The following is a 13,136-nucleotide window of genomic DNA, read 5'->3' on the forward strand; positions in this document are numbered from 1 at the left end:
GCAGAGAGAGTAAAACGGGCTCGGGAGGGAGGCCAGAGCTGGTGTCCCCAGAAATGAAGGCACACGGTCACGTGCAGGAACGGGCCAGCAGCACCTCTTCTCCTCAATCGGTAGGTTCAGTCCACAGCGCAGCTCTCATGTCACAACCCTGTGACATCAGTGTCATGGCCCCACTTCACAGACGAGGTGCCAGACACTCAGAAAGGGTGGGCACCTGTCCAGTCACCTGCCTGAGCCTGAGCAGAGTCGTGTCTGAGCCCAGAATTGCATGCCCGCTCATTCCCTACCCACGACCCCCCACCCAGGCTGCTAAACTAGAAGGCGGCTTCTGTGCAACAGGAGATTTGAGACTCTCCCCATGCAACAAGCTAGATCCTGAGAGCTTCTCTTCCCTTCAAACCCTCACTGTCAACCAAAGACAGAAAAAAACACATGGAGTTCGTAAAGCAGGGAGCATGTCCAACTCAAACCACCATCGGCGACAACTCCTGCCAACCCCAGAGGTCCACGTCAGTCATTCCCTTCCATGGTCATTTGGAGGAAGTCATTCACGTACAAGGAGGAGCATGTAAGCTGCACACTGAGGGAACAATGGGAGAGGGCCTTCATTCCCCACAGAGAACGTTTCCTGTCACTATTCTCTCACATGTTCACCGTGCTGCCAGAGCCGTCATCACACTCACTCCAAGACAGCAACCGCGAACAATTCCGACGGTGGCAGTCAAAGTACCTCCACAACCCCAAAGCTCCAGGAGTGCGGCCTATGCACGCCTGGCCTGGGTTTGGGGCCTATGACTTGGCTGTGATTCTGTCAGTTTCTGAAGTTTTCAGAGCACCTTTATCAAAAGAACGGGAGGTGGCCTGCCACACACATACATGCTCCACAGGGACTCGTCACAGTGGCTCCTGGGGATCCAGGCCAAGTCCTCAGGCCCTGCCCCTGAGCGGGCCTGTTTGGGGGCTACCTCTGCAGGCAGAAAGGCAGACCCTCCGTCCCCCTGAGAAGACAGGCCACGAGAACAAGAGTCGCGTGACCTCGGCGGCAGCAGACGGACATTCTCACACCACGTGCCACCCCCAGGATGCTCTCCCCTCCCAGCTCTTTGGGCCTGAGCCTCTGTCTGGCGAGAGGTCACACGGGTCATGAAGCCCCTCGGCGACCCCATCTGGGAAGCACCAGAAAGAGCAGCTGGTGGTGGGTGTCCAAGTGTTCAGTCCTTTCCGGTCCCTCAAAAACAGAAGTGGACCTGCTTTGAAACTGGACAACCAAAACCGGAAAGCCAGTAAACAGTAGGAAGAGGTGGGACCTTGGACCTCAGGTGCAAAGCAGCCACGAAGCAGCCAAGCTGAGAAGCCTGAAAGCAAGGAGGCTGCTGAGGCCCCTCTCACACCACAGGCTGCCCAGCAGTCGCTGATCCGGCAGCCACAGCCCAGAGCCCTCACGAGCGACCCACGGCCGTGCCTACTTCTGGAGATGCCCGGGCAGCATCTGGTGGGTGTGAACCCCCAGCCCAGCCCACAAACAGCCCGGGCCTGTGGCGGCCTCAAGGGGCAAGCTGTGGGGGAGCATTCCAGTGGCAGCCTGGCGAGCCTCCCTGTTGCTGTGCAATAGCCCGTCGGCCGGCTAGCCCCGCTCTCTCCTGGCCCTGGCCCAGTGTCCCTCCCGCCACTCTCACTTGCAGGGCACTCACCGCCACGGCCTTCAGGGACTGCACGATGATCCAGTGGATCTCGTCGAACAGCTTGCTGGTGACCTCCCTGCCGCGCGTGCTCTCCAAGTACAGCCGCAGATTGCTCACAGTCCACTTGCCGCCATGGATGTGGTTGTAGTCGTCCTGCAGGGCGGGGCCAGGGCACCCTCAGGCCACGCCCCCAGGGAGGGCCATGACCGGCTCTCACACCCAACCACCAACTCCCAGCACCATCTCCCGAGTGAGGGCCTCCTCAGTGTTGTCACCCCACGGGAGCTGGGCCGACCTGATGCCTGTCCCCAGGGACAAAGTGGCCTCCTCTTATTCTAAAACATCCCACTCTGGAACACAGTCACACATCACTTAGCGTCCACCACAGGTTCCGTGACATAGGCCCTTATGTGATTTGGACGTTGTGCGGACATCACATTATACACTGGCCGTCCCTGGATGACGAGTGAGTTCCATTCCTCAGTCCGTCTTTAAGTTGAATTTGCACGTAAGTTGGAACAGTTAGGTACTGTACACATCTAACATCATTAGTCATATGTCTATCTTAGTACATAATATGGAGAGCACCTTTCCACACATAAAAAACACCCTAAATCACCTTTAACTTAGTGATACAGTTGATACCCCCATGAGCGTCACAGAGAATTGCCTGTTTGTGATCACAAACATTGTATGGGTCTTGGTTTTGCAGGAATGGGACCGCGGACGTTATGGGGCCTGAGACTGTATTCATGTAATTGATGTTTACACCTTCTAGTGGTTGCTGTGGCAGGCCAACCGCCTATCAAAATGGGTGGGTCCCTAACCTGTTCTCCAGCTGAAAGCCTCTCTGGGAGGTATCCTTGGCTAAAGAGAGCTGCCTGGTCCAAGGTTATGCCTCTCCCTCGGGGCAGCCTGCATCCCAGGACTGGCTGATATCAGGGTACCTGCCTCCATCTGGGACCATGTATGTGCAGGGCGGTTCCAGCTCCAGAGCGCATGCCTGTGGCTCAGCTAAACTCTCTGTTGCAGCTCTACCACAATAGGCTGCCTCCCTCCCCGGCCCCGCCTCCCTCCAGGGTGTTGCTCCCGCACTCAGACTCTTTCCTGGGGAAGTCGACCTAAGCCACACGTCCTTCATGTCTAACAACCCCACAAAGTCTCACGATCATCCCATTTCACACGTAGACAGACTGAGGCTCAGGCCCATGGCGAGCCCAAGCTTTCCCCCTGGGAGCAGGGGCCCTAGGCTGCGACGCTGACCCCAGTTCAGTGGTCTATTTCTCTGTTCCTGAGACTTCGCCCAGCGCACACTGCTCTCCTGAAGGAGAGCCAGGAAGGACTGAGGCCGGTCAGAGGTTACGGCACCGGGGTTCATGCTCCAAGCATAAAGCCGAGAACTGTGACCCAAGACAAAACCAGCCTAACAATGAACCAACCCCACCGACCCAGGAGAAGACTTCAACGTAAACACAGAATCAACCGTACTCAATAATAACAACAAAGACACGTGTTCCAGGGCTGAGGTAAACTCCTGACTACTGAAATATCTCTGAAGTCTCCGGGTAAACAGATGGGTAGACAGGCTGAATGATCAGGTATGTCCAGGCAAAAGGGAATCTACCCGCGGCCATAAATAAGGTTGGCGGACAATGATTCTACATATGTGTTTGTAAGTGCTGTAAGAATGTCCGTGTAACTAGAACAGAGAGCAGTTATGGTGTCTTCTTAGCCACAGCCAACCACCCTGAGGGAGCGAGTGGTTGGAGCTGTGGGCTCAGGACCATGGTCACAGGGGACATCAAGCTCAGTTGGCATAATACACTACACAGAAACATTGTTCTACATCCTACTTTAGTGAGTAGCGAATGAGGTCTTAAAAGCTTACAAGCAAGCTCTTCTCCTCTTTCAGAGCAAAGAAGAATGAAGAAAACCAAAGATTCATGGAAACAATTAGTCCAAGGGACTAGTAGACCATGCGATCCTCAGCCTATATGTCCACAAGACCAGAAGAACTAGATGGTGCCCAGTTACCAACGTCAACCACTCAGAAAGGGGTCAGTGTAGGAGACCCTGGATAGAGTGGGAGAACAATGTGGAACAAAACTCAAATTCTGGAAAAAAAAAAAAAGACCAGGTTTGCTGGTCTGATGGAGCCTGGTGAGACCCCCGAGACCATGGCCCCTAGTGACCCTTCAGGTCTGGAACTGAACTCATTCCTGTAGATTCCAGCCTAACAGCAGACAGGCATATATACATCAGGTGGATACACTCCTTAGAGCGATCAATCATGCGAGAACAGAAGGGCAGTGTTTGCACAGGGAGACAGCTCAGGGGGCAGAATACATAGAAAAGAAGGCCACAGGGAAGAGGTGACTATGGGCAGGAAGTGGGGAGAGAGCTCTTACACTGTGGGGAATTGCAGTCGGTGTCATGAAACCAAATGTGTGTGAACCGCTGCGTGGGAAATGAATTTGCTCTGTCAACTGTCACCCAAATCACAATAATAAGTAAATAAATAATAATGAAGGGGAAAAAAAGTATTTGCAATGAATAATAATAATAAGTCTCAAAAGATGAAGCACCCAGCTTGTTCATCTAATGGCCTCTTCCAGTAACTCTGGGCTGGTTCCCTAGAAAAAGACCACAGAAGTTCAGGGAAAGTGGGGCTTGCCATTCAACAATACTTTACTTTTTCAAGCCACAGACTCCCTTTACCATCAAGAAAAGCTGATGTTTGCTTATAAAAAGAAAGTTCTTGAAGCATAAAATAAATAGACACAGTCAAACAGCCTAGCACAGTCCAGATATAAAAAGCGAGTAAACATCTCCCTTTCCCGGCCTGCAGGAACACCGTTCCATCGGAATCTTTCGCGGCATGTAATCGACTCCCTGACAGACATTGCCGTCTCCTGTTCCTGCTCCCTCCTCCCACTCTCTGCGGGCTGCAAAGCCCTCCACGGCTGCTCAGGGTGCTGACTCCTGGCAGATGAGGAGAGCTGTGGGCCACGCCCCTGCTCCTGCACCCAGACAGCCCCACTGTGTCTCTGTCCTTGGTCATCAGTTCTCTGTAGCGCTGCCTCCCCTGCGGGTCTCTGAGCTCTGTGGGCAGGACGTGCAGGGCACAGTAACCTCACGGGTCTCTGAGCTCCGATGGCGGGACGTGCAGGGCAGAGGGACCTTACAGGTGTCTGAGCTCTGGGGGTGGGACTCATGGGGCTGGTAGACCTCACAGATTTCTGAGCTCTGATGGTGGGAAGTGTGTGGCAGAGTGACCTCACGGGGCTGAGCTCTAGGGGTGGGACGAGCAGAGCAGAGTGACCTCGCCAGAACAAAGGGCTGCCCGACAAAGTGTCAGTGTTTACCGTGACGTCTGCTCTTCATTCAGTTCTAAACACACTTATGAGAAGCTGCCGCTCAAGGCAAGAACTCAGGTTTCTCAGACTAAGTCTTTCTTGCGTTGAAAAGCAAAGTGTTAACAACTGGGCCCAGCATGGAAGTTGCGGCAGCTTCCCGTGTGAGGCTTCTGAGCTGAAGGACAGCCTGTCTCCTGCCAACGCATCCCCGCCGACACTGCCTCCCGAGAAAGCCCGTCTAGTGGGATGTTCCGGGTCCAGTCTGGCAGCCCCAGATCCAGGAGCCTGCACTGGAAGGTCAAGACACTGCACTGTCCTCAGAGACACCAAGAGGCCTCCTGGGCAGTTATTACCACCACACCCTTGACTCACGGAGCTAACTGGCTATGAAGGGTCTGACGCCGTTGCTCAGCCTTCCTGCCAGGGCTGAGAGTTCTGCTCTGCACCACCTGAAAGGTGACTCTCCCCACTCTCCACAAGTCTCGGCCTGACCTTCTACTTGAACTTAAGCAGCTGTGACAGCAATGCTCCCAGGAAAACCTGACAGGTGGACAAGCCAACCAGGTCAGCCTCACACGAAGACCACTGCTGGCCCCCAGTCGAAGGGGGCCGTTGTCACTGAAGGACTGGCAAGGGAAGGAACAACGCGGCTCCCATTTGCAACGAGGCAGTTCAGGTGACACGATCTGTCACACACAGGCTAAGTGACAGATGTGGGCTTGAGCCCAGGCTGGTCAGATCATGTTCTTCAGTAGGTTACACAGAAAAGCCTGTTTTATGTCAATACTCATCCTCTTTCCACTCTCACTCAGAGTCTGAAAAGGACTCAGGGCTTCTACTCGAGCAGGATTCCCAGATAGCCCCTCATAAGGAACAGAGACCGTCAGAACTTCCTTGTTAGGAAAGAGGATGAGATCAAAGTCCCGAGCTCTAAATGGAACCGACAAAGTCCCCGTGTCCTGCCCTCCCTGCCCCGCCAGGCACCTCTCACTCAGTCGCCCTGGCTCCTCACGGCTCCGCAGTGCTCCTTACGCCACAGGGTCTGGCACGTGCTGGGTGGGTCTGGAATTCTCTCTCCCGCCTCCCCTCACAGAACTCGGGGATTCCTTCATTCCATGCTCTCTGGACCTGGCTGTCCGTGGCCTTCGGAGCACGCGTCTCACTCATCAGTGGGATTATTCGACGAGTGTCTCCTGCCCACAGGCTGCAGGAGAGTGGAGCCCAGGAGAACGCTGATGGTATCTCCCACCGCTATCGGCAGAGTCTCCCTATCACCGTACCCCCAGCACGCAGCGCAGGACCTGCCCGATGTGTTGAACCAATGACCAACTGCAGACACGGGTCATCTCAGGTAACCCCCCAACAACACTCCGATAGTAGCATTATCTCCTCTCGTAAATGGGGAAACTGAGGCTCTGAGCAGAATTAACCGGCCCAGGGTCACAGAACCAGAAAGACCGGGATTGAACTGGAGGCTTCGAGACCCAAGGACCACCCTCTCCATTCCTCGGGCTGATACTCAGTCACACTGTCACTGTGAGCCTGCCTCTCACCCTCCCCATCAGTGCCAGGCCTTGGACCCTTACATACGGGGAACACCACCCCGTGCCCACCTCGCCCCGTCAGCTCCCTTCAGCTCAGACAAAGGCAGCACTCACCCCGTGCTTCTGGATGGCCACGTTGGTGAGGTGCACGAACATGTTGTCCAGCTCGCTGGTGCTCGGCGTGTACTTGACCGTGCAAAACCGGCAAAATCCCAGCTTGTACCTAGACGGCAGTTCAGACTTACTCAACACTCAGAGAAGAGGCATGAATAAAACATAGTAAACAAAGCATCAATAAAATAAAACATTTTAAGTAAGTAAATAAATAACGAAAACACATCACTTGGCCACAAAGGCCGTGTCCTCCTCTCTCAGATTAACATCAGCATTGAGGTTAATCACTGGATTTCACTCACGCCCTACCCTGGGCCAGGCACGGCACACACATCACGTGTCCTAAAGCCCCAAACAACAGTCGGGAGGGAGGAGTGTAAGTGAAAGCCCATCTTTGGACACTCACATGTAGCAGCGCAGTGGGAGGCATGTGGATGCCAGGACATACAGGTTACATACATGCAGCAGCGCAGTGGGCGGCACGTGGACACCAGGACATACAAGTTACATACATGTAGCAGCGCAGTGGGCGGTATGTGGACACCAGGACATACAGGCGCAGGTCAAACTTCCTCCCGCCAATGAGCAGAGGGTTGCTAATGTAGAGAGAGATGACGTAGGCTTCCTTCGTAGACTGAGACACAAACCTACAATGTCAGATAAAGTCAAAATGAGATGGCAAAGACCAAAGGTATGCTTGGGTCAGCCGCTCAGTTCCCTGCACCCCCACAGGGAGCTGCCTGTTTGTGGGGGAACAGATGGAGTGAGGGGGACCCACAGAGGAGTGCTCTTTCGTCCCAGCTGCTACACAATAGCCCTTGAGCACCCTCACAGCAGGGCTCCGTGGGCCTGACCCAAGAGCCATTATTCTACAATGAAAAAGGCGTCCTGGCGGCACAGGCCATAAGCAACCGACCGCTAACCAGAGGGGCGATGGTCTGAACCCACCAACTGCTCTGCGGGAGGAAGATGTGCAGTCTGCGTCCTTAAAGATAGCTTGTTGTTGTCGTTAGGGGCCGTCGAGTCATCTTCAAGTCATAGTGACCCCACGTTCAACAGAACGAAACACTGCCTGGTCCTGTGCCAGCCTCATGATCCCTGCTATTCCTGAGCCCATCGCTGCAGCCACCGTGTCCATCCACCTCACTGACCCAGGGGCTGCCGCTGAAGCTAAAGACTTACAGTCGTGGAAACCCTATGGGCTGTTCCACTCTATCCTCTAGGGTGCACGAGGAGGAGTTAACTCGAGGCAACAGATGTAATGGGTTTCACACAACGAGAATGGATGTCTGCCGCTTCTGGGAACGCGTGTCACTGAGCTCCCCGCCCTGCCGTCACCAGGGCCAATGGGCCCACTGCACACAGGCACTTTGCTTTAAGAGGCAGAGTGACCAGCAGGGAGCCCGACCCAACGCCTTGGCCCAGTAAAATCAGTTCAGGGGAGACCTGCCCGGGGAGGAGATCAGCTAGCCAAGACTGCCCCCAAGACCATAACCACAGTCACCTCCAAGTGCTGCACCCCACCACGCCCCGTGAGGCTGGCACAGTTATTACCCTCGTTTTACCCAGATGAGGAATCTGAGGCACCCAGAGTCTAAAAGACAAAACTCACTCAGCCAGTCAGTGTCGGACGGGGATTCAAACCCAGGCACTCTGGGACCCATGGCCCAGCTCTTAAGCTACATGGCCTTAGTGATACCGTGACTGAAAGAGTCTTACTACCCTACCCGTAGCACAAAAAGCAGCCAGCAGGACCCCCGCTTGGGGACCTGGGCTGGGTCACGCACCCCTCCCCTCGCAGCTCACTCAGGAGCGGCTAGCAGGTCAGTTCACTCAGGAGAGGCCAGCAGGACCCCGCTCGGGGACCTGGGTTGGTTCACACACCCCTCCCCTCGTAGTTCACCTCAGAGGACAGTCTACAACTAAGGGCACTAGTGCAGCCACAGAGACTTGCTGCTACTCCATGTGGCAAACAACATCACCGCTGTGAAAGCAAGCCCAGGCCACCGACAGGCCCAGCCCCGCTCCCCTCAGGGATCCCGGCTCCTGGCCAAGGCTGCAGGCAGATGGCAGTGCCGAGCAGGCGGCACGGGGCGGCAGGGCCCACACTCACGAGGACGTTTTGCTGTCCCGGGACCACTTTTTGATTTGCGAGAGCTTGTTGATGAGGAAGATGCCCTTCCCCTGGGCTTTGCCACACGGCTTCATGATCCAGGTGCTAGACGGGCTCTTCCGGAACTCCTCCACGAACAGGTTGTAGTCGGCAGGCAGCATGTAGGTGACCGGGACAAAATCTGAAAGGTCGAGACACACACTGCTGGTAAGCAGAGGGGACGGTGGGGAGCCCTGAACAGAAACCCTGCCGCTGCCTGCGGGCCTGCTCCACAGCCACCCTCCCCGACCACTGCCAAAACCAGCGCTCGACAGAACAAGGACGTCTTCCGTTCGGTTCCTGTACAACAAGAAGTCACCTTTACCACACCCTTCAGAAATCTATCGTGCAGCCCTATGTCCCCCTGGGAGGTAGGGACCGCTGTCACTCCCGTTTTATCTGATAAGGACACTGAGGCCTGCAGAGGTCAGTGTACACTTTTGCCCAGGCATGCGAAGGGGCTCTGAGACTCTCCGAGGGTCTGGCCTGTGTCTCTGGACAGGACAGGGGCACAGCACCCTCACCCTCAGGGGCACTAGATGCAGGAAGGATACCCGTGGTGTCGATGTCATTCTCCCTCTGCTGCACATGCAGCACACCCCAAGGTGCTCACAGAAAGTACAACTCCACGCTGAGCTCAGTCCCCCACCGTGGCGGTGAGCGGACACCCCACACCAAGGCCTCCACCCGCCGGAGCCAGCCATCACCGGTCAGCACCTCACGCCACTCAATGAAACCTAAACACTGTCTTCACACGAGGCCACCGGAAAAGGCACAAACCCAGATAAAGGTATTTTCCATTTTCGTCTTTCTCGGCGAGAGGGCTCCCCTCCTTCTCCAGCTCTTTTCTGTATCTTTTGATATTCTTCACCATCAGATCCTTGCGGGTCAGCTCATAGTGGTTTGGAAAATGGTTGACTATTTGGTCATCCGAGAGCCGATAGCCAGTTTCGACACTGAAAACATTTCGGATCGTTTGCACGCTCATCCTAAGAGAGAAGCACAGGACAGATAGACCTGCAGACGGAAGCTGAGCATGTGTGCAGAGGCCTAGTTCCCACCAAAGCTGCTGCCAACGCTGGCTGCAAGGGCGCCCTCCCAGCCCTCACCCTCCACGGCCAACGCTGCCTGTGAGAGCGCCCCCTCCCCACACCTCAGCACACAGCCCTCCCACCTCTGCACCCGATAGCCCATAACACCTGTCCAAAGACCGGCTGTGACCCGGACTGAGGGAGGGGTCATTCTGACTTTGTATCTTCAAATTGTCACTCTCTAGCACGGGGTGGGTGTCGAGGAATTCGTGAACAAACTAATGACCAACAGACCCCTTCCAGTCTCCAAGGCCAGAACCTTTGTTTACACAACATTTACACTCAAATCCAGGGGTCCAAGGACCCCTGGAAACCAAGACCACAGGGGCTATTGAAAGAGTCTTGTCAGTGCCTCACATTCTTGAAGAGTTTCCGACGGGGCAGCTACGTGGGGGTGCGTCCTACTGAAATGAGAAGAAAGTGTGGGGTGAAGTAGGGGGACAACAGAATTGACAGAAAACTGGACCCCTTCCAAGCTCTCTGAAGCCACTCGCCCACTGCCATGATGTCCTACCAGCCCCAGAGAGGACAGAAGAGGGTGGGGAGGAGGAGGGACTGGCACTCACAAGGGGGCCTGGAGCCACAGAGCAAGGTGTGGTGTCCAGGGGCCTGCTCTACTCCCTGTACCCCACGGCCATGCCACCAACCTTGAAAGGGCATCTAGAATCCAGGGACTTTGTTTGCATTTCTATTGTGGAAAATTTCAGCTGTACACCGAGTGGAGAGAAAAGTGCACTGGCCCCCAGTACCCGGTTCCAACAATCATCAACACAGAGCCAGTCACATTTCATCTTTATCCCCACCGACTCCCCACCTCACCAACCCAAACTCCCTCAAATTTTGGTAAGAATCTCTGTAAAAAACACTCCTCAGTGTGTTACACGATATACTACTTCACACTGTTATTGTGGCAAAAAAGTCACAGTAATTCTAAGTATCAAGTATCACGTGCGTGTCCAGCGTGCCCCTGCCTGATAAACACCGCCTAGCTCGTGTCGGGCCGACTTGACAACATACAACAACAACAAGAAGAAGTTCGTGCAAACAAGGCCGGACCTCTGACTGGCTGCTCTGTCTTGTTAGGCGCCCTTGAGTTGGCTCCGACTCACAGCAACCGTACGTGTGAAGGGACGAAACGCTGCGGGGCCCCGTCTCTCGTGTCCCTCTTAAGCTATGTGGCCTCTCCCATCTTTTATTCTGTGCGGTTGATCTGTTGAGGATCCTGGGTCTTGTGTCCTGGGGAGGTCTGCCCAGGGCCCTTGTCTAATGGGGTTCCTGTGGCCCTTCCATTCCCATAAGCTGGTGGCCAGACCAGAGGGCTGTGGGGAGGCCGCTGGCACGTGGCCGGCTCCACACGTCGGCAGGTGCACGGGCCTGGCTGTCGCTCTTCCAGGGTGTTAGTGACTGACCACCTCCACCAACGAAGTGCAACACAAGGCCCAAGTGAGAGTGGAGAGGAATGCTGACTAGCAGCTACATTTTAAAAAAAGCTAAAGGAAAGAGGTGAAAATCACGTTGATGATATATTTTCTCGAGCCCACTCACCTAAAATGTTATTATTTTAGTAAGTTGTCAGCTACTGCTGAGGCGATTTGGGCGATCCCGTGTGTTGTTAACAGAGTAGCTCTAGTCCACAGGGTGTTCTCGGCTGTGACCTTGACAGCGCCTAACAGCCACCGTCTTAAGGACGTAGATCACCAGGCCACCTTCCTAGTGCCCATCTCGGTCTCAGCGGTTGAGCACACACTGTTCCGTGCTACCTAGTGGCCTTCTATTATGGAATCAATAGGAAAACCGACTAATGAGACATTTTACACTTGTGGAGCGTACTCTACCTGACAGCACGTCTCAACTTGAACTTGCCACACTCAACTGGTCAGCGGCCACTGTGGTGAGAGGCCACCACACTGCACAGTGCCGGCCTGGGTCCTTACTTCACTGTTGTCGATGGAAGCTGGCGAGTTGGCTCAGACTCAGCGACCCCATGTGACGGAGCAGAACGAACCCAGGGTGTTGTCTTAGCTCTGATCTTTATAGAAGCAGGTCACCACGTCTTTCTTCAGCCAAAGGGTGGCCTCGAACTGCCCATCCTTCACAGCTGAGCACTGAATCACTGTGTCACCAAAACCAGAAACCAAACCTGTTGCCCTTGAGTCAATTCTGACTTACAGAGACCCTAGAAGACAGAGTAGGACAGCCCCACAGGGGTTCCAAGGCTGTAATCTTCAGGGTCTGACTCGACAACAGTGAATTTGGTTTTGGGTTTTGGAATTTTCAGGGAAGCAGAGGGCCACATCTTTCTCCTGTGGAATGGCTGGGGGGTTCACACCGCTGACCTCTCGGTTAGCAACCAAGCGCTAACCACTGTGCAACCAGGGCTCCTTTTTCACATGGGAAAGACAGAATACGTGTTGGACTCTTCCCCCACATGTATCTATTTTTAAGATAGTGAGTTGTGGACCTTAGCCTACATGACCCTGAGACCAGAAGAACTAGATGGTGCCAGGCTACCACTGCCAACCACTCAGAGTGGGATCAAAATAGGAGATCCTGGAGAGAGTGGGAGGAAAATGTGGAACAAAACTCAAAATCATAAAGCAAAAGACCAGCTTACTGGTTTGACAGAGTCTCGTAAAACTCTGAGACTACGGCCCCTAGTCACCCTTCAGGACTAGAATTGAACTCACTCCTGTGGCTTCCTGACAAACGACAGACATGCCTACAGAGTGAACAATGACACCAGGTAGGTGCACTCCTTAGACCAAGGCACCAGCTCAGAGGGTAGGACTGCATGGGAAGGAGGCTGAGTCGGTTCCCTACCGTCCTCTCTGTGAGCAAACAACACGGTGCTCTGGTGTCTATGATAGTAAAACAAATGGCCCCAGCGCTGCCATGAGCAGGCCTGGACGGGATCGCTCAGCCCAGCCAAACCAGCATGCTCACCCAGGCCAGTGCATGAACTCGGGAGCAAGAACCACAGATGCTGCGCTAGACCCTCGAGTTCTGTGGTGTTTGTTACGTCGTCCTGATGCGACGGCCCACGGACAGACCCACCGGATGCAGCACCGTTTCCATGTGTCCTGCTCCTCTCAGTCCTTGCCCACGTGCAAACTGCTTCTGTGCAGCTGTTGTCAACACACAGAGAGGATTTCCTAAGATAATTTTCCTTACTTCAAACAGAGCTGCACAACTTACAA

The 13,136-nt window shown here is 54.4% G+C and overlaps 1 protein-coding gene across 1 annotated transcript in view; it reads right to left on the bottom strand.

Moving 5' to 3' along the window:
• The window catches only part of TTLL1 (tubulin tyrosine ligase like 1), a 32,219-nt gene that overhangs the window by 16,894 nt on the left and 2,189 nt on the right, over positions 1 to 13,136 (bottom strand). Inside the window, exons 2-6 of the mRNA XM_007941731.1 lie at positions 9,629 to 9,837; positions 8,810 to 8,990; positions 7,209 to 7,343; positions 6,697 to 6,805; positions 1,692 to 1,835 (exon numbers count right to left, since the gene is read on the bottom strand). Coding sequence (XP_007939922.1) covers positions 1,692 to 1,835; positions 6,697 to 6,805; positions 7,209 to 7,343; positions 8,810 to 8,990; positions 9,629 to 9,837 — 778 coding nt within the window. The remainder of the gene's footprint in view (positions 1 to 1,691; positions 1,836 to 6,696; positions 6,806 to 7,208; positions 7,344 to 8,809; positions 8,991 to 9,628; positions 9,838 to 13,136) is intronic.

This window comes from Orycteropus afer, unplaced genomic scaffold (assembly GCF_000298275.1).
Source record: "Orycteropus afer afer isolate SDZICR_OR568_19922 unplaced genomic scaffold, OryAfe1.0 scaffold00083, whole genome shotgun sequence".
NCBI classification, from domain to species: Eukaryota; Metazoa; Chordata; class Mammalia; order Tubulidentata; family Orycteropodidae; genus Orycteropus; species Orycteropus afer.